We start from the raw sequence: 21862 nt of genomic DNA, 5'->3' as shown, positions 1-21862 counted from the left end.
GATCTCGAAGAACATGTCACAATATCCGACCAAAAAAACCAGGAAAAACAATCTCAACCTTCTTTTTTTTCCACAATTTAATGCAAATAAATGGCTCCCAAAACAGCCAAGCTCCATGGTTTACATGGAGTACTTAAAAATCTGAACCAATACAAGGATTCTGGTAATTTTTCCTGGCATGGAGAGACCTTCAATGTATTTATTATAGTGTCTGGTCTAAAAGTTACTGAGGAGTAAGTTGGACTGATCCTTTTAGCCATAAGCAGATCAAGGAAATAGTAAGGATTTCATGACAGTGATAAGTCAAGCTCCTGCTACATTTGGAATTTGGATTGAAATTTCTCTGTAGCTGTGGATACACATTCTAAACAAACTGCAAATTTCTCACATTGAGCCACTTGTTTTGTGCCTCCAGAAAGTGCATCTCTGTGAAACAAATTTTCAGAGCAAATCACTTCTAACAATTAAGATGTGAAACCCTCCCAAAGAAGAACTGTCTGAAATACCCATGAGTGCTGTGGACCTCCTCTCCATAAAACAATTTTTTTCCTCTCTATGCTTTCAAGTAAAAATCTGTCAGATTTTCCTGCTCCTTCCCTTAAGTATTCCAACCTTGTAACAAGTAAACTACTTTCCAGGTAGATATTAGGATTTCTTCCTAATATCCAATCTAACCCTACTCTCTTCCTTGTGAGCATTGAAGGGAGCACTCACATACTTCCTACAACAAGTACAGCACTAATTTCCTTCTCACACTTGATTTGGAGTTTTTTTGTTTGGAATTTGAGTTGTGTTTACAGAATAACATCACTAAACATCTCCAGGCTAAAGGAAAGCACACATGGAACCAGCCTGCTCCGTCACCACAGGGACACCTGACCCACATTCCCTTTGGATGCAATGGCTGGACCCAAAAGTTCCTCTTGTGTGGTGAGAACAGGCAGCTCTGCCAGCTCCTCACTCCAGGCTCAGCCAGGTCCACATCTGGGGATTTTCTAGTGATCTAGTCCAAATTTCTGTCTGCTTTGTGAAGCCATTACAAGTCCCAAAGTTCTTTTACTGGGGGGATTGCCAAAAGCCTGCCTGCGCTGCTCCATCAGATAAATGGTTGATACAGGGCTTCCCCTCGACTCTACGTGGTTATTTTCATCTGTTTCCAAGTCTGAGGGTTACTGGATTCAAAAGTAAGTTACTGGCCATATGTAAAATAAAATTAAAGCACCGTTCTGTTGCTTTGCTTTTTCACTTGAATTCCTCTTATGAACATTTCACTCATAGCTGGTGCTCTGGACCACAGACCACTGACTCCAAACCCTCAAGCTGTTTAAAGAAAGTGCAGTTTACTACACAAAAATGCCTTTCCTCCTGACTTCTAGACATTTGGAGGCAATCAGCTGCCAATTCTGTAACAGATCAGCAGTAAAAACATCTTGTTAGGAAGGCAGAGAAATCATAAAAGACAGAGTCGAGGTTCTGCCAGTACAAGACCATCTTCTGCCAAGTCCTCCCTACCTATGTCCAAAAGCTGGGGGGTGTGTGGGGAGTTGTTCCAGAGGATTACTCCTCCTGAGTGTACTCCTCTATTAATAACTGCACAGATACAGCAGGCAGGCAGTGTGCTTTCAAAGAAAACCCTATTTCTGCATCTTGCAGTACATAAAAACGAGCAAACAAAGCTCCAAATGGAGAGGGATATGCGTGAGGGAGAGATCCCCAAAAAGCCTGCTGGTGTACACAGCCCATCTGGGTGAAAGGGGAGTTGTTTACACAGAAGGTTTTGATGGAAAAGCAGGTCAGCACTAGGAACCTTTCTATATTCCTGGCAACTTTTAATGCTTTTCTTGAAGGAGGAGGGCAACTTAAAAAAATGACAACTTGCTCCTCCAGGTGAAGGCAATGTTTTTCACTGCAAACTGATTTTACAACTAACAGCAGGAAACAGGCCACCACCTCCAGTTTCAGAAATCCATTTAATTCTGCTCTCCCTGAGAGACAGAATTTAACCTCATGAGTTCTTGATTTTGCAGTGGGAATATGGCCATAAAGCAGAATGTTTCAAGGTGGAAGAAGGGAGTTACCTTTGAGTGGACAGGACACTCAGTTAAGCCTACTAAAACAAGAGGAGGGGATAGAAAGAAGAGGGGCTAAACCAGCTTTTCAGAGCCCCTTCTTTGTTACCAGACGTCGGAGTGCGTTGTGAAGACTCCGTCTTTCAGGGATTCCGGGGACATCCAGCGGACAGGCAGCAACCCCTTCCCTCCTTTCCGGTAATAATCTGTCTCGTAGATATCTCTTGTCATGCCAAAATCTGGAAGGTATAAATGTTTTGAGTTTGCATGAGAAAATGATGGACATTTCCCCTTCCTACCAGCCAGGCAATCACGCTCTGGTGTAAAGGATCTGCAGTCTGTTCCCACAACACTTGACTTTGCAGGCACTTCACCTGCTGCCTTAGGGCTGGTGACCTTCCCTTCCAACACCACCAACAGACATTTGTGCCGCTGACTTCAGGGCTGACAAGTCTGAATGATTTAAATATAGCAACATGAAAAGTTCCAGGATTTATGCTCAAGCTTTGCAGTAAGCTGAGCCTTCCAAAGGTCACATAATTCACTAACTGTTCCCCAAATTCAATGATTTTCTTTTCAAGAGTGTAAAGAGCTCCTTTAGTACTTAAAACTATTGTCTTTAATTGAAGAACTTCATATGTTGAGGGACATCCTTGTGTTTTTTTTTCCCTCTCCCAAAGGTAATTCTCAGTTCCTGTAAAATATTCCATTTCAAGTGCTACTGAGGATTAGGCTATTAATTTGTGACTAACACAGACCAGTATTAAAGGCATATTTGGGTTATATGCATGTCCTTGGCTGTTAATACATAAGCATTTCCAAGACTTGGGTTCATCTGACTGTAACTCAGATTTATTCCAGCACATTTTTTCTGTACAATCAGCCTGGGGCTCTCAGAACTGCTGGGTCTTGGACTTGCCTATAAAACCAGTTACTGTGTTCTCAAACACTAACCAAAAAGTTAACAGATCAGGCACCATTAAATCTCTCACTAATATTAAATGCCACCTGCTGACACAGAGGGCAAAATCCATTTTATCAATACAGACCTGGAGTTGCCTCCCCCCCCCCTTTTTTTTTTCCAGGACAAGTGGGGTGAAAAGGGGACAGAATTCCCTCAGCTCTCGCAGTTGTTATCACCAGCCTATGGACGAGTGACCGAGCCCAACGTTCCCTGTGTGCTGGGGACACTGGTACCCTCAGTGATTATGACTAAAGAGCCCATCTGTGCAGCTATTCCAGCACTCCCACACACCAGGGTGACTTTATCCTGGCTGAACGGAAAATTCTTTCAAAATGTAATGCAAATAAGAAACAGATACGCAGCGAGCACAGGCTGGTGTGGCACAAAGCTCTTCCTCTGAGAGCTGAACAGTCTGAGTTGGCGTGTTCCAGCCAAGATGCTCCCAAACTGTTTCTACATGAAGGGATTTTCAATACTGGTACACAAACAAGAGCAATGCACCACATTAAAATGCTTTTGGGGTAACCATGGACATGTTAAAGGGAAGAAATGCACCATCTTCAGTTCAGAGAATTGTAAAACAAGCTGGTAGGGGGGAGGAGGAGAAAACTGGAATGACTTCCTCTGAACCTGCAGAAAATGCACAAAATCCCCCAAAGATCTTATTTCCTAATTAACTGACTCAAAATGAAATCATTTTTTCTTTCTCCCAAATGACAGGATTACTTACACAAATTATCAAAATAGCTGAGTTAAGCTCAGAGAAAAAAAAATTAGTTTCCTTCAGCAGAAGGCTGTTGCTATACACATTATTTTAATATGCACAACTCAAAAACAGCCAACAGCTTAAAATCACCCTCTCTGGAGAGAAGACTGAAGAAACTCATCTGACACTATTTTGGAAGGATGGTGAAGGGAAAAAAAAAAAAGGTGGTGATCCAACAGCAGAGCAGAAGAAAAGCCATTCAGCTGTCTGGGAAGCAGAACTCCAGCTCAGACTGGAAAGCACCCAGTTGAAGTCAAGCCTTACATTCCACTTCCAATTCAGATATGATTTAAAATAATCCTAAAGTTCTCATTCTTGAATCAATAAACAGGAGGTGGGATTATTTTTGTGCATTAAGAGAGGGGCAAATGACACACCCGTGGTGACCACACCATCCACCCAGATGTCTGCAGCCTCTGCACCTCCAACCACTGCCTCCCCAGCTCTTTGCAAACACATGTGCTATACTGTTGCCTCACTGGAACACCAGCAAGTCGGGTTCACTGCTCACAGGTCTTAAATCACAGCAAGCCTTCGTAAGGAACATATTTCATTCTGTGGAAATTTCAACTAGAGCTCAGTTCTAAAAAGTCTTCCCAACGATTTTCAAAAAAATAAAACGCCTTTGAAGATGCTGATTTTTGAGGATGACTCTGTGATTTGTGTAAGAGCCAGGAGAGCCCACCTCCAATTTTCACTGTGAAGTCTTCTGCCACCATGCAGTTCCTGGCAGCCAGGTCTCTGTGCACGAACTTGTTGGCGTTGAGATAGGCCATCCCGTCCGCGATCTCCCCTGCCATCTGGATCATCTTCTTCAGGGTCGGAGGGGCCTGCCCGGGATTGTTCTGAGCAAGATGAACGAGATAAAACAGGTAACAGACCATGTTCATTCTCTCGTGCACATTCTGTCCTTTAATTTATCCGTATCAGAATTTCTAGATCAAGGGCAAAAGCTGCTGAGCTCATTTTCTACGTGGTCTGCTGTGATTTCAGCGGCCCAAGTGTCATCTTTATCCTTCAGACCCTGTATCAGACGTGCCAATTTTAGCCCTTAGACTGGTGGTCTGTGTGTGAGAGTTTGCATATTAGCTAAGGTAACAGGTATTTACTCTCCAGCACAGGCAACAGGCAGGATACACAACATGAATCGACTATCCTGACACATATTAAAGAAGCCAGCTTTTTTAACATATTGATGAGAAATTAGATCAGACAGGAGATTTAATGCAAATCTGGAAAACAGGACATAGTGACACAAGAAGGGATATATTCCATGTGGTGCATTGGGCTACCTGCAACAGCTGCCTCATGAAAAAGGTGTTGCAGATCACAGAGCAGCTCATGTTTTGTTCTTGGAGCTTAAGGAGAAGGGCAGGAAAGGCTAATTGCCTGCTGCTTCCAACGTGATGCTGTCTTGTTCAAGATGATTCAAACTGAAGAAAAATAAACAACCAGCAGCTCTTGACTCACCTCTGTATCTGGCCTCAATGATCTCAGGTAACTTTTGAGGTCCCCACGTGTCATCAGCTCCATGATAACCAGCGTGGGCTGGCCCTGAGAAACAACACCAAGCAGCCGAACCTGGTCGAGGAAAAACAACCCTTCAGTGACAAGCACAGCTACCTGAACTGCAGTGATCACTCAGCCCCAAACACCCGTGAACCTGAGGGAAAGGTCTGAATGTAGATTTGGTTCCACTCCCTGACTCCTGTTTCACAACAATATTATGGAGCTGTGCAGAGTTGAAGCTGAGATCCCAAGTTCCCACTTGAGTCAGTGCAGACGTGCCCTGAACACCCTGGTGTCAATAAGCACATGAGCCACTGTCCCACCCCCATGACTTACCACGTGGTGACAGTTGAACTCCTTCATCACCGAGGCCTCGTTGAGGAACTCGATCCTCTCCCTCATGCTGGCAGACTCATTGACAGTCTTGATGGCCACTCTGGTCTCTGGCTCATCCTTCACCACTCCCTTGGCTATCCCCTCGTACACCATTCCAAAGGAGCCCTGCCCCAGCTCCCGACACATGGTGATCTTCTCACGGGGCACCTCCCACTCATCTGGAACATACACTGAGGGCAGAAAGAACAAGTCATGAGGTCCCACTTCTGCACGAGGTGTGAGCACTCACTGCTCTACAACAGCAACTGCCCAAAGAGCTTGACTGTAAGAACACCAGACAGAATGCTGAGACCTTGCCCCCTGTGTGCAAACAGTCCATGGTCTTTCCCATACAGAGATAGGTTGAGGACTGTATAAAAATAAATCTTAAGGAAATTTGGAGATGGACTTGAAGCAGCCTCACTGTGGTATCTGCATATCAGGGTAGAAATAAAGAACCTCAAAGCACAATGAGAGGGTGGGAAGAGGCTCAAATCAATGCTTAAGGCCTGAGCTTTTCTTGAGATCCTTGCTTTTCTAATCCTTCCAGACAGCATCAAACACACTTGATCATCTGTATCAGTTTAGTGCCTGCTGTATTCTCGATTAACAGACTGATTTCATGACTAGAGGGAGGCAGGCTCTGATCCAGCAGCTCTTTGCATGGCACTGTTCTGATCCCTTGCACACTCACTGTTGCACCAGCAAAGGCAGAACTTGCTGCTGCTGCAGGACTTTGATCTGAGGCAGAGCAGAGCTCTCAGAAGGTGACTGCCAGGAGGCAGGACTGCCTCAGGCAAGAACACATCCAAGCACTCACTGATGCTGCTGCCTATCAGTCACCAAAGGAGGGGACAGTTGTGTCACATGCTCTGCGTGGGTGAAATAACAGGATGAAAATAGAGGATTATAGCATGAACACTGACAGACCTTTAACCCTAATGGTGTTGCTATAAAAAATAACAGTAAAATGTTCTGCTGCCACTCTGGGTAAAAACCCATTAGTCTCCTGGGGGCTTTTGGAAATGCTATTCCAGCAAAAAGTCTACAACAGCAGCACCAAACTAAACTATAAACAGAAGAACTGAGGCCTCAAGGAAATTTGTCTGATGTTCTGATTTCCTCGAGCCATGGGTTTGTTCCAATAAGGAAAAATAGAGCTTAAAAGGGCAAACATGAAAGACCACAAATTCATGAATTCTTCCTTCATTCCAGTGAAAGCAACACTGGAAGAGTAGATGATAATCTGAAAGTGAAATGAATGAATCCAAATTTGCCTCAGCTGAACAAAACTACAGGAAAACAACTCAAAACCTCCCCACTTTCAATAGACAAGTGACCTTTAGTATTATCAATTGTGGATTCCGTGGCTGTGCTAAGAAAACAAAACAGAGAAAGTGGTTTTACAACATGCCTTTTAGAGTTTCATACCTTTCAGAGTCAGACACCAACAAAACACACGACAGTAAAAGCATCACAAGTGTAAGGTCACACTCACCGTCTGAGGCACTGAAGTACTCGGGGTTCACAGAGGCATAAAGTACTCCATTGCCCAGTCTGTCACTGTTCCTGTTGAAACATTGGGTTTTCCTTTTTAATCTTTAAATCTAAGTAGATTTCAGGCCATCTCTTACAGCTTTTCCGCTGTTTGCTCAACCACAGAATATTATTTAATGTATGTGGGGTTTTTCAGACAAAGGGGACGTGCTCAGTCCTTATCTACCTCACAGAATCAATGGACAAACAGCCCAGAATAGCTTTCCCAGGAAACCTGGAGTCTTCTCTACAGCAAATCAGCACCAGAAAAATGTAAACACAAGGTACTTTTAGCTGCTGGGTAAACTTCCTTTAAGAAAGGCAGCTGTATGGTGATAAACCAGGAGACTCATGGCTGAGAATGGACTTTAACATCATCCAATCTGCTGTGGGAGAGAAGTGATCCAGCAAAGGACAAGACTCTTTTTAATGGGGGATTCCATTCAACTATTTCCTAAGTGTTTCTATCATTTTATTTTAAAACCACACACACAATTCCCACCCCCTCCTCAATTTTACTGGGGTGATTCTCAGAATAGGACACGTAATAAATGCTCTGTGAGAACTCTTGCAGGAGACAGGCTGTAGAAATAAAATTATCCATCAGATCTCAGGAAATCAAAGGCAAAATATTCTTGTGGTAGAAGAACAATTTAAAGAAGGGTTAAGTTATCAGGCATTTCACCCAGGAGAGTCCAAGGTGTTGTATTCACCAGATACAGAGCCCTTTCTGGAACCCTTGAGCAGAACTGGTACCACTCTCTGCAGGGCTACCAATGAATTAGAGCTGGAAATCATGGGATACTCAATGAGCATCACTTATCTGAGTGTAACAAAAACCCTTCAAACCTGGAAAGTTGCAAGTCTGAACATTTGCACTGACTTGTATGAAGTTCTCGTTATGTATGTCAACGAGATAAAAAAATAAATCACTAAGTTACAAAAAACAAAACAGAGGAAAACAAATCAACAGAACAGTCCCCAAGACTGGTCTTGGCCAGGATATAATTTTTTAAGTGGGTGTAAAGACTTCAAAAAACTCTCTAGAATTAAATCAAATTAAGCTAAATAGAAATAAGGTTTCATGATTTATATTGAGCCATATTTCAGTCACACATTCTGATTATACAGGTCCAGTGTGTGCCATCATTGACCTGTATGTTCCTCACAAGCCTTCCTCTTCCCTCTCTAATATGATACTGGAATAAAAAGCCTCTTCATATCTCCAGAAGCAGCAGCCAGAGGCTGGTAACTCTAAACCACCTCCTTTTACACACCAACGAGACAGAATCTACTTCAGCTTCTCAACTCCTCTGAATGTCATTTCTCTTTTTAATTTTTAACCTGCTCCACGGGCACAGATTTGAAAATAAACAATTCCCCTCCTGCAGGTTTAAGCAGCAGCATATACAACTCACCTCTTTTTGTTAAAGACATACAGCATTATCAGCAATCCCCCAATGATGAGCAGCAGAGCAAGAGGGAGCACAATTACCAAGTGCAGGAAGTTTCCATAGTTTGCTGCTGCAACCAACAAGAAAACAATTGTATCAGGGTTTCTATAAAACCTCTACTAAACAAAGAAACATTCAAAACCCACTCAGTGTATTTCCATACAGGGAAGAAATCAAAGTTCTCATTTTCTTGTCTGATGTGGAAAAATGTACTCGGAAACCCTCCCTGACTGCAGATGAGTTCAACAAGAAAGCAGACACTGAGAGGCATTAATTTTGTACAGAACAGTGTCTGTCTGGGCTTTGTTTTCACAAGCTGTGCTTAAGGACTTACATTCCTCAGTGAACAATATCCAATTGTTCACTTGCACATTCACCTTTTTTCCACCTTTTGTTCACCTGGCAGTTGCTTATACACATATTCAGAATATACAGGCACTGTTCTTTACTTCAAATCGTTCAAAGTGCAGCACTCAGAAAACCAAAAAGGAACAAGACGTGGAGTTCCAGTGTTGTGGGGATATATCTGCTCTACAACTACTCAGTTCTTGAGGGTCACTGTGGTGCTGTTCTTCCAAAATATAAATCACTCCCACTGTCAGGACCAGCATCACCCTTTTATTGGGATCTTTACCAAAAGTCACTCAGAACAGGTCAACCTGCCAGCCAAAAATCTAAACAAACTATTTGTTTCTCATATTATTTTGCAATTTAAAGCAGGTGTGCCTTGTTGCCACACGTTTTGGACACTCCAGCTCCACGTTGTTATGGCTAACATCACATTCCCAGCATAGCTGTACATCCCAGGAAGGCACAGCAGTGTGTTCTCCACACCCACCACCTGCTGCACCTCTCACAGACACACAATGCAAGGGAAGGACACACCTCACACACCCCTCCTGGTTGTCAACACTTGCCATAAAAATGGAACAGAGAAGAGTTCCCAAGGAACCACCAGCAAGTAAGAGGAGTATTCAGAGTACAGGCAACAGGCTCAGACACCCACTTACACACTTAAACATCAGGCATTATTAAAAAGACACCAGTTCTCCAATTTGGCACAGACAACAAACACTTGTCTTACATTTGGGCTGCACATAGAAAGAGACTGGCTCAGTCCAGGATCCGTTTCCAGCTAAGGAAGTGGCCTGAACTCTGGCAGAATAGTTCCCAGGGTTCAGGTGAGTTAGTTTAGCTCCTCCAAGCTTCTTGTATTCCTGTCTGGAAACACATTCCCGCTTCTCCTAAAACAAAAAAGCAATTCACACACGTTAGTATCTTCACATTCCTTTGTTATTGAAAAGCAATGCAGCTGCAGGGTAAGCTAATTTTTATAACTAAGAGTCCCACCTGATCAGTTTTATTTCAAAGATATTTGGAATTTAAGAACTCAAAATAAGGGAAAAAAGGGAATGCCATGCTGAGGGTGCTGGGTGTTTGAAATCACAGTTTCTGTTTGTGGGCTGCAGCACTGCACGGAAGCACATTTAAAAAGATCCTTTTTGGTGTATAAGTTTTGAGCAGTGATGTCAAATCCTCACCTCTCCGTGCTGCCCATATTTGATTTCATACATCAGGATCAGCCCATTTGGACTTGCAGGCTCTGACCACTTCAGGTAGACGGTATTTTCCTCTTTTGCTTCCCATGATACCGTTCCTGGAATGTTATCTGCTCCCTCTGTAAAATATTTACAGGTGATGTGAGAAGAACATCTACTACTGGAAGAGGAACTTGTGCAGGAGTGGAGGAGAATGGAAGGGTCACACTGTACTTTGGGTGCAGAAGCTGGAGATCAGCAGAGCCTCAGCTACTGGTTCCCAGAAAACCAGTGCAGTGGATGCAGCTCCACCAGGTATGGGCTCTGTGTGCCAAAAGAACCTGTTTATCAGCACCTGATTCTTCCTTCCCAACTTTCCACTGCACCAAAACAGTGCAAGGAGCTGTTCCCACCAAATGGCTGTAACAACAACCTGGCTGCCAACAGCTGTGAACTGCCCCACTGACAGCCCTCTCCTAAAACAGTCAGAGGCAATCTGTCCCAGTTTAAAACAGTCTCATTGGCAATTCAGGAAGTGCTTCATCCTTATTTAGTTCTTAATAATTTTATGTGGTTTATTGAAAATTTAACAGGAATGTGAACCCCATTTCAGTCAAAGAAGACCACTCCTTCAAAAATACAGTTGTTATGTTTAGAAGAAAACAGAATTGTTTAGCCTTTAATTATCACAGCCATGTGTTAAAAAATCTGGGAACACTTATTTCCTTTTCCCTGATCTCACAGATTTCCTTATTTCCTTGAAATAAGCAATACTTTTTGCTTTTTTTACTGACACAGCTGGATCTGGATTATGATAGCCTTTCCTTCCAGAAACAAAACAAAATTGCTACCATTCTGCATCCAATATCCCCAGACATCTGCTGGAGTCAGAAGCTCGTTGCTGGATGCGTATGAGCTTACACTAAAATCATCTCTATTCTTCTCAGAAGAAGTACAATCTGTAAGAGCCCCAAACACGAGCACAGCATTCAATGCTTCCTATTTGAAGTACTCTAGGGGCCAGGGATTGGGCACAAAGAAACACAGTATTCCTCCTGTTCCCAGGCTGGACAAATGCATGGTCATTCTGTGACAGAAGAAACATTTGGCAAACATTCCCACCAGCAAAGCTCCAACATCTGCAAACAGTTCCAAGTGAGCACAGCAAAACCAAACATTAGCAGAGCAACACTGCCCTGTCTCTATTGAGCACACAGGGAACTGAGGGATAAAACCTTCCAGCCCACCATGTCTGTGGGTCTCACCTCCATTGCTAGGAAACAGATTCTCTCCTAATTATGCTGGTAATGAACTTCTGCCTTTCCCCAGCTCACAGCAGACTCAAACACATCACTGAGCACACACCAGAGACCAGTCGAGGACTTTAAAATCTACACAGTTCCAGTTCATTGTCTTGCACAGAACTGTTATGACGCCCCAGCGTATTTCTAACTGGGTTTGGAGAGCTTGTCCTCCCCAGCACAGGAGCCAAAGCTGCACCCTGTGAGGGCCCTTGGGAGAGCCCCTGGGAGAGCGTACCTGAGGGCATGGTTCTGGCAAAGACGAAGTTGGAAGCGCTGCAGCCGAGCGTGTCGGCCTCGTGGTTGCAGCTGTGAATGTCGATGCGGTAAAGGGTAAAAGGCTGGAGGTGGGAGATCACGGTTCTCTCCTTGCCATCCACCTTGGTCTCGAAGAAGGGGTACTCCACCTCGCTCTCCTCAGCGTCAGAGGCGTTGGTGAAGTGATCTGTCCCTGTCACGTTCCTGTTCCGAGCGGCCAGAGTGGCGTTTGCGATCCGGAACACGTCCCTCCGCTTCCGATCGGGCCTGTGGGGCACACACGGGTATGGAAAAGGTCTCTTTAGAAGGAACCCACTTTTCCTCCAGCCTCAGGAAAACTGTGCAAAACACCCCAGAGAAAGAGGCAACTGCTATTAAAAAAGTTAAATAAAGGAAAACTGCAAAACAAGAGGAAAACTGCCTCAATCTGAACCTGCCACATGTCAGCACAGCCCATTTCTCTCTCTTTTGGTCAGGGACCAGCCACAACTCTGAAGCTCACCCTGCGCCCCAAGATAAATGTGCAAACTTCTGACCTCACACCAAAGAGCAAAAAATGGCTTCCCTTTTACTCAATAAACATCCCCGAGTTGTGTTTCATGACAGTAATGTTGACGCTTAAAATAAAAATCAGATGTTTAAGGTTGGAAACATTAGGGGGGGGGAAAAAGTGTTTTGAAGTTTGCTGGATTAGCCAAGGAAGTTAAGCCTACTGAGAGTTAGCTTTGCAGTCGTGATGAAATTACAGACCTTAGAATGGATTGCACTGACAAAAGAAACCTTGGAAGGCAGCTGAAGACCATGACTGTTCACCAGCACTCGGGTGGTTATCTGTGCATCTCTACTTCTCTCACCCAAACAAAAGCTCTGCAAAGGAACAACCTTCCTGTGTGAGCAAACACAGCACTAATATTGGGGAGAGCCAAAAGTTCAATGAGCAGCTTTGCCTTACGGGCATCTGGGTGAAATTTAAGCAGAGTTAAAAACTTGAGGATTTACAGCAACGCTGCTGCTTTCTCAAGCCTCAGAAAGTGCTGTGGTGGACAGGCCTGAGTAACAGCACAAGCACCAAGATTCTCTTAGAGCCATTTTGGATGGTATCAGGTCACCAACACCCAATGCCAGATTCATTGTCTCAGATGCAAGGCTGTTCTGCACAGGGGCACCAGCTACACAGGGCACACTGGCTGTACTGCTCCTGCTCCCCCACCCCAGGGATGCCCACACCTGGGAAGCAACGCCCCAAAGGGAGCTAAAGGACAATGTAAGAAAGGCCACACTACAAAACCAGTCTGGGCTTGAATCCTACCCCTCCTAAAATCACTCCATGTGCCCATGTGGCACCTGGTCAGGGCAAGAGGGATCAAGGACACGAGGTCTGACATCTCTACCAGAGAGTTACAAACCAGGCAAAGGAGGCCTCCCCCAAACACACCACAGGAGGAAAGATGACTCAACAGGAGAAGTTAATTCACTGTCAAACACATCGTCTTAGCACATGCAGCCACAAGGCAGCTGCTCCCAGAGCCAAAAACAGGCTCACTTGGTTTTGAAACCTTCTGGCAGAGGTTGGATTAATTTTTTTATTTTTTTTTTAGGAGTTCATTACAGATTTTTCCAAAATCCTTTTAGTACATCTTCAGTAGTTGTTTTGACACTCTCAGCCACCACGTAAACCAGAAATAAACAAAGGCAAGGAAAGAACTTCCTAAGTTAACAAGAAATTGTTTTAAGCGACATATAAGTCAATGTCTTGTCAGTTAAGGGAATTTCATAGGAGATATAAGCATTTGTGCCTCCCCTCCACTGGTATTTATGGAAGTTACTAAAGCTATTCACCCTGCTTAGAATGGGTATTCATTTACTGCTTTAACTCAGTGGACAGAACAAACTTTTAATCTGCTAAAATTTGGGTGCCTAACACTGAACTGATGAACATTTGCAGAGGTTCTGTGATAAAAGCAGTGAAAATAAAAAGTTCATTTTCAATCAGCCACCAAGGCACGTGCCAATGCAAGAACCCAAAAGGCCTGACTTTATCTCTGTTCTACGGGATGCACAAAGTTTCAACTCTCTGGTGGTATCTGGGAGTAGGGGGAAGTACAGTCCCCCCTTTCCCTTTGGGGAAAAAGATAAAGGGACACAAAACTTGTTGGTGAAAACTGCAGTGGAAGCAGGAAGAGAAAAAGAGCTGCAGGATAACCACAAGGCAAACAGGATTGAAACATCAAGAGATTTGACAGCACTGCTTTTCAGTCCAGCAGCTTCCTGCTTTCATGAAAGGCAGAGATAAAGGCAAAAAACAAGCATCCAAGGAAGCAAGTCTGAGATAAACCCATGAAAAATCATCTATTCTGTTTAAGGAGAGGAAGGAAGAGAAACACAGGACAAAAATTAAAAATAACACTATAAAAAATTAAATCAAATTAAAAAAGAAGGAAAAAAGTTAACATTTAACAGAAAAGCTCACTGTTCTTTGTGGCAATTTTAATATTACTCCTCAGACTACACTATAGAGCCTCATCCTGCTCATTAGAGAAACAAAAAACTTGTAGAATAACTCCTCCTCCGCTGGTTGTGAGTCGCTCTTCAAGGCTAAGCAGAGTCCCAGTGTTTGAAAGCCACCATAGCATTAATACCCAGAATTGCACAAGAGATTAGATCAACAGGCTTCTCAAACAACCCTAAAACCACCCAGTCAAATACTTTCACGTTGTATTTGGTGCTGCAACTCTTTCATAATATCCTGGAGACAGGTAGGACACTGGAAACAAATACTACTATTGAGACTTGCATTAACACATTAATTAACTTTTCCCTTGGAAAAGAGAGGGAAAAAAATGACATCAACAAGTAACAAACTGCTTAGGTTTGTCCCATGGAGGCATCTCCCTAGCTCATAATCTTTAATTCCCTGACATACAGGTTCTTAAAAGTTGCTTGGCTATGCAGCTATTGCTGAGTGTTGCACCTTATCTGTCCCTGGTGTTAGAAAACATCCTCACGACAGTAAGTTAAAGAAAAAGGACAAACTTTCAGGAAACTCTTTGGGAACTGGTCAGTGTATTTGTTACTGTCTGAGCTCAAGGTTCTATGAGTTTACTTGGGGGGATGAAGGCAGGAATGCAAGAAAATATGAGAGAAGATAACACATTTTAAATAACAAAGCTTTGGGGAAATCAAAAGAACTCCTTTGCAATAGACTTTCAAGTAGTTTAGACCTGACACGTGCCTTTCAAAACTCCTTGTTGGGCTGTTTCATAGAACCTGAAATCAGATCTCAAGATTTCACATTGTTCAGGAGTTACATCATGGCCAGACATGGTGCCTAAAACTTCCCTGGACCTCATCTTTGCTGCTGGTTCTCATCATCACTAGGGAAACTCTGCACAAGGTCAGCCCCAAATGCTAAATGTGACCCAGACAGAGCTCAGGTAAGATACTTCACACTTCCAAAGACAGGCAGTATTTAGTTCCTCATTTTTTGGGAAAAACTAAGAAGCTCTGCAAATATCACAGTCCCAACCCCAACAAGTCAATCCAACACATGCTTGAATTGAAGACCAAAAAATCACAATGGAGAGTGATATAAACCAGCATTAATGAGCAGAAATGTCACACTTTAGAGTTCTCAAACACAGGACTTGACCATAAACTTCCCCTGCCAGGAGAGAGAATGAGGCAACGTGCACAACTGAGATCTGACTGCGTATAAACTGTAATTTAACAGCTATACAGTGTGTGTGCCTGGCTCCAGCATCCAATTACCTAAAGCAGAACAGTTTACCTGAAGGATAAATTGGAAACTCAAGGATCAAAATCACCAATTAATTCAGTAGTATCTACTCTATGCTGCAGCATAAAATCATTACTATTCCACTTAACATGTAAGCAGGTGTTTATTGTGGCAGGGTGGAAATATTTAATGCTTCTCTGCAGCACAAACCCAGGAAACCAACAGGCCCTTTGTAATTAGTGCAGTGAGAAAGACAGACCATTTTCAATTCTGTGAGGTGACTGTGCCCTGAATTTCAAAGGCAAATAAATCTTCAGATTAGGAACACAAGCACTTAAATGACTATTTAGAGAAAGATCAAATCTGAACCCCTTTGTCTACCACATGTTGCTCATCTCTGAAACCCTTATAGACAAAGAGCTCCTTAAGTGACTCTTGAGTCTGAAAAGAACCCCTCACTGAAATCCTTGATCAATACAGGTAAGAACCCTTACTATGGGCTGGAATTGAAAGAAAGAAATGAAAGCTAGCAAACAAGAGAAACTGCAGAGGAAGGCTGCAGACTGTCTCCCATGGAAGGAAAGGTAATGCCTGTGTGTTTCAGGTGTTACCCATACAATTATTAGCCCCACTTCCAAAGAGAAAGTGTCCAAAATCCATTACCTAGGGACAAAGATGGAGTTGTGAAGGAAGTTCTCAAAGACTTTGCGGTACTCTGCTTCCTCCTTCTCAGCTTGCTTTTCTGCCTCTGTCTTGGGACAAGCACAGCAAGGTCCTTTTTCCCCCCCACAGCCCTCTGGCTTGGTGGGCTCAGTAGCTTCTTCTGTATCGATGGTCCCATCGGCGTATCTTCGAATTGGGACTTTATCTTAAAAGAAAAGAACAGAGCTTGGTTTGTTTCTCTCCACACCATGACTACGGCAACAATCCATGTTTTATCCATGTTTATTCCCCAGCTCTTGCCAGTGAAGAGCCCTGGCAGGCAGAGTCCAACACAGCAGGGTTGGTTCTCCTACCTTTGGAGCAGTAATTGTGTCTGTAAAGGTAACTGTCCTGAGGCTGCTGCTGCCAGCGCACGATGTAGTAGGAGAGGTTGCCATTGGGAAGAGAGGGAGGATTCCATTTCACAATCAGCTGGGATGAGGAGTTGGATGCTGAAATAACATCCAAGGGAATGGACGGCACTGGAGGAGGAAAAAAAAGGAAAAGAAAGGAAATTAAACCTAGAGCATTCTACAGTGTATTTCCATGCAAGCTTCTGAAGTGAATCCCAATCCATTTCTGTACTGCAGGGAAAAACACCATCTTATTTCAAATAAAGGATTTCCTACTTATGCCTCTCTAACAACAGTTACCAAGGGTTCAACTGCAACCACGTGCAGTCCCAATCCAAAGCTGTACTTAAAATTCACCTTCACCAATGGAACAAAGCCTGAAATTCTAACTCCAAGGAACTCCCATAGTTCCCAATGGACGTAATGTCTGAAAAAACACTTTTAATTCAAATTTTAATGCTGCTTTCATAAGCACTCAACTTCTAGCATCATGCACATCATCTGCACAGAAATTCCATTTCTATATTAACAACAGACCTTGCACAATAATACACTAATCACACCTGCAGCATTATCAACCTCTCACCCCAGAGCTCAGCAACTCACCCGCAGCATTGGTTCGTATATATATGATTTCACTTTTTGCTCCATGAATATGATGGTTTTCCATCATGGTGAGGGTAACAGCCTTGACATAAATGGCATACTGAGTCCAAGGTTTCAATCCCTGCAGCAGGATTCCAGGATTGTTCTCTTTGTTTGGTGGCAGGTCAACATCAACCATGTTCCAGCTGTTGGAGCCACACGCATCTTGCCCGTCGTACTCTGTCACATTTTTGAATGGTCTGAAATATTCAAAGAAAAAAGCAGCACAAATATTTATTTTCTCCTAAAGTTTGTCATATATGACTGAGAGTGCCTCACTTCAAAGCTGCTCAGTGGAACATATAAAGCTTACTTGTTTTTCCCCAGCAGAATAAAACAGGCTAAAATCCGTATTTCCAGCTTTAGCTGCAGGTTTACCTTCAGTCACTAGTAATAAGACAATGTTCTCTAAGAAAACACTATATTTATCTATTTTTTATCCCAAACAGGCAGTGAAACGCTTCAGACATACATATCAAACACAGGCAACTCAAGACAGTTATTGATAGTGGCCAAGCTTTTTACCATAAAGAACCCAAAGTTCTCTGTGACTGACCTTGACCAGTCTAACAGATCTTTTTTTTTTTTCAAATTTGAAACTTCCTGATGGATTTGCAATCCATTTCTAGGATTCCTTCACAACAATCCTCTTTAAAGGCAGCCTGTGCTCCACCAAGGAAAGAATCTGAGCAGAGGCAGGGCTTGAGGATGAAATACATAAACTGGATGAGCTCTCCAGCCCTAGGAACAGAACTGTTACTGTCTCTTGGACTGCCCTGCTGAGGCCCTGACAACATCCACTTACGCTTCTTTGTAGTACACAGTGAAGCTGATGAGGTCTCTGTAATCTGGAGGCCGATACCGCTCCCACGTCAGTTTAATCCTGTTCTTGAGGGTAGTGTTGGAAACAAAATGCAGAATTTTGCTTTCACCTGCAATACAAAAGGACAGGACATGACAGAGTTGGTATCACACCCCCTGTCAGTTTTTGCTGTTTCTTAGGTGTCTGGTTTAGCTAATGAGCCTTTCCAGTAGCACCTTAGGATACCAACAGCCTTTGTCTCTGCAGAGTTTCCTATTTCATCCCACTACATTTGAATACTTAAGGGCAAGCAGTGACCTTGGCAATCATGTTAGAATATGCTGGAGCTACTTGCTATTAGTTTTTTTGAAGTTGTTTTTTTTCTAATGCATCACCAGAAAGCTCTTGAAAACTACTTCAGACTCTCCCTGAGTGAGGAATGGAAGTGCTGTTTATCCACAGGACTGGTCTGAAAGCACTAAATTCATCATCCAACTCCAAAGCACGTGCAGAGCAGTAACCAGCCTCTGTGTTCTCACTCTCCAGGACAACTCTTGACAACTACAATTTATTTTTCTGGAGAGCGAACAACATGGAAAGGACAAAGGAGTTTACATTGCTATTCATGAGAGGCTGGACCAAGAACTCCAAAACTCAGTTCATATACGGCACAACCATTTGATGGCAGCAGCTTCCAGCTCCTCTTGTGAACAGGCCTGGATGGAAGCCCACAGCTTTGAGATGAATGGCTTCCCACTACCAACTCACTGAGCTTTCCAATGCAAAACAAAATAGCATTTTAAAAACTCAATTCTTGGATGAAGAAATCGTGTTCTGTCAACTGTTAGTTTCTAACGTTCCATAGAAGGCTCTGAAAATAAAGGGGTTTTCACCCTCGTGTACACTGGCACTGTTGGTGCTATCTTTGCAAAGGCAGTTTGGCTTTTGTTGATTCTTTTCCCCTTCTGAGAGTCAGAAAGCTTTCTGTACTGGTTTCTTAAAAAAGCAAGCAGTGGCTGGCACTGGCCTCAGTGGTAGTAAGGCCTGGCTGTGTGTCTGTAACTCCTCCAGGACTGCAGGGCTTTGCTCCATTGAATGTGCAAAGAATGGAGGGTGCTCACAGCAAGGATCTGGGCCATCTGCACGCACCCATCCCGCCTGAAGAGACATCCAGCAGAATGTGGGTCCTACTTCTGTAAGCACCACCCACAACAAGGGGGCTTGACTTAGACACAAGATCCATTTCAATTCACTCAGCCAAAAAAAGCACCCCAAACTGGCCAAAGGAAAAATGCACCGTCAAGTTTTAGGAGTTAGAGGTGAAATTTGTAAGCATTCTGTTGCCTTAATTCCTAGGTGACAGACTGCTTTTAAACACACTGGTTACAACTGGAGAGCTGATGTGCAGCCCACTGGAGCCAGAAGAGGATTTCCCAATAACTGACCGTGGCAGAATCCAAAACTAAATGCAGAGGCACTCAGGTTTAGGAATACTGCAGAACACCAAGAAGCGTTCTCAATTCAAAAGCAAGTCATTTGAACATAAAACACAGAAAATCGAGTTTACAAGCAACAAGGTACAATATTTGGCAGAAGCTGAATGTAACAGAAAGATTTTGTTTCGGTGTCTCTGGAATTGTTACTCAGCAGCATCCTTAGCACCAAGAAAGAGTAGGTATCTGAGGGAGGAAAATCCCTATAATGATGCACAGTTACAAAGGAGGCTGAGAAATTGCTCCTCATTGGACACACCAAACTGCTGGATTTCACTTCTTGTTTCCCAGGTATGTTCTTATTGTTATATGCTGCTGCTGTCACCAAATTTGGGAAGCAATCATCTTCTAGAGATGGGGTTTCCAGATGAGACAGGGACTATGTAACCACATTGTTTTCCATGTGTGCAAATGCACCCTCACAGCTACAGTGTAAAACCTGAACAAGCAGAAAGGCTGAAAGGCTCCTCCAGGGTCTAAATCTAAATATTGCAGTGGTGTGTTAGGGTTTCTCTTGTCACACCCTCCTGGGCAGTCTGCCTTGAGATTCTTTTGTCTGTTTACTTACAAGAGGCTCTCTCCCCATTGTTCCTTGGATTTATATCTCCTTTGCTCTGCCGTCCCTTGGTTCCTGAAACCTCCTCCATGCGGTAAATCTCAGAGACACACAGTTTAGGATTAAATGCAAAGTACATTTTCCCCTCACTGATCGTCAGGTTATGATGGTTCCAGTCCCAGAGCTGCTGAAGATTGTGGTTGTCAAGCACATAGAAGGAATAATTCCTGGAAGAAAAAATATTAGTTTTAATTCACAGCCAATTCCATTGAAAAATCCCTTAATATAAGAAAACTTTAAAACACTGTGTGCCATCTTACTTTAAAGTGCTGGTCAGTAAAGGGTTTTCTTCTCTCCTATGGAGCAAGTTTTCCCTGAATGCTCAGGGGCAGGAAATGACTGTAACACAGGACACCCCACCATCTAAAGCCACTCCAACATGTGTTTTAATAATTGTATAGGAGCTGCTACGAGGAATATAAATTCATGTCCTCTGAACAGCAGGTCTCTACACTGGAAGCAGTAACCTTAGATACCCTATGGAAGGAAAAGCCTGCTGCAGTTCTGACAATAAAGTAATCATTAACGCAGCTGTCTTGCTTGTGTTTACAAAAGCAACTCCAAGAGTTTGCACAGGGAGATTTCCTTGCCTCTCTGTCTTAGTTTACCTCTTGGCCCAATAAAGATTTCCCACATTGTGCCAAGTACAGTTGCACCTGTACATCAAAACTTGACAGCAAACAGGACCCACACTTCAAAATGCACAGCTAAACACAGGCAGCTGTGCTGAGCCCACTCCCTAAACACAACCATGGAATAACATGTACATCCTTTATTTCCACAGATGCTAACACAAAGTCGGGTGTGTAAATCCTGTTAATCCTATTATATGTTATGAAGAAATTCCTGGCACTATTCAATTGTGCTGAATTGGAAAAAACCCACAGGTGCAGCAGAAGCAGGATTATAGGCTCTACATCAGCAGCAAGACAACATCTGCAAGGACACTGACACTTTGGGACACTAGGGACAGGAATGCAGCTGATGAATCACAATCAAACCAACCCACCATGGCAGCAACACAAAATCCATTATTAACACAAGGAAGCCCACCTTGCTTTGGTAACCCCACATCAGTGGAGTCACACTGGGCTTTCTACAAAACCTTTTAACTTACAGAGTTTCTGCAGGGTAACATGGCAGACAAACCACAGGGCTCATAAGAAGCTGTCATACTAGTCATTTATGGTTTTCCTTCAATTATTTCATTTAAAATTCAAGATTAATTCCTCCCTCATCCAACCCGAAACAAAAGCTGTGCATTCTGGTTCCAAACTGCACAGACCAGATTTGCCATTTCTTGCAATGCAGAGCGTGTTTTCAGGGCAATGTGAAAGACAAGTTGTTTCCTCTATTTCCATCTGTCCCCTAATTATTCAGGACTTGATTTCTAATGAAGTTGATCTACCTGGTACCACTTCACACAGATGTAGAGAGGAATGTGCTCAGCTGACAAGGGAGCAGAGACATGTTTGTGCTTTAAATGCATCTTGCCAGGAGAGAACAAGGATGCTGAACTGCACGTGGAACTTGACAGACATCACCAAACCCTGTGTGGATTTGGAAGTAATGCACCTCACTGACACTAAAGTTCACTGTTTCCTTGTCTTGTTTGAAAAGGTAAACTGATGCACTTCTTAAACCCCCCAAGCTCAGCCTCACACCTCAGTGTACAAACTCCACAAGTTGGTTTTGAAACTCCACTGGCACACAGATGGTTGAGGAACAGTCTCTTTAGAGACCCC

At 43.3% G+C, this 21862-nt stretch overlaps 1 protein-coding gene across 1 annotated transcript in view; it reads right to left on the bottom strand.

Moving 5' to 3' along the window:
* Positions 1–21862, bottom strand: part of IGF1R (insulin like growth factor 1 receptor) — a 142425-nt gene that overhangs the window by 15916 nt on the left and 104647 nt on the right. Inside the window, exons 5-18 of the mRNA XM_029958783.1 lie at positions 20070–20284; positions 18012–18138; positions 17168–17406; positions 16523–16690; positions 16170–16374; positions 11751–12037; positions 10215–10351; positions 9758–9917; positions 8638–8743; positions 7182–7252; positions 5645–5874; positions 5270–5380; positions 4485–4644; positions 2179–2308 (exon numbers count right to left, since the gene is read on the bottom strand). Coding sequence (XP_029814643.1) covers positions 2179–2308; positions 4485–4644; positions 5270–5380; positions 5645–5874; positions 7182–7252; positions 8638–8743; positions 9758–9917; positions 10215–10351; positions 11751–12037; positions 16170–16374; positions 16523–16690; positions 17168–17406; positions 18012–18138; positions 20070–20284 — 2346 coding nt within the window. The remainder of the gene's footprint in view (positions 1–2178; positions 2309–4484; positions 4645–5269; positions 5381–5644; positions 5875–7181; positions 7253–8637; positions 8744–9757; positions 9918–10214; positions 10352–11750; positions 12038–16169; positions 16375–16522; positions 16691–17167; positions 17407–18011; positions 18139–20069; positions 20285–21862) is intronic.

This window comes from Manacus vitellinus, unplaced genomic scaffold (assembly GCF_001715985.3).
Source record: "Manacus vitellinus isolate BGI_N305 unplaced genomic scaffold, ASM171598v3 scaffold_16_pilon, whole genome shotgun sequence".
NCBI classification, from domain to species: domain Eukaryota; kingdom Metazoa; phylum Chordata; class Aves; order Passeriformes; family Pipridae; genus Manacus; species Manacus vitellinus.
Note: the sequence above shows the minus strand (reverse complement) of the source record. Positions and strands in the feature narration are given on the sequence as shown.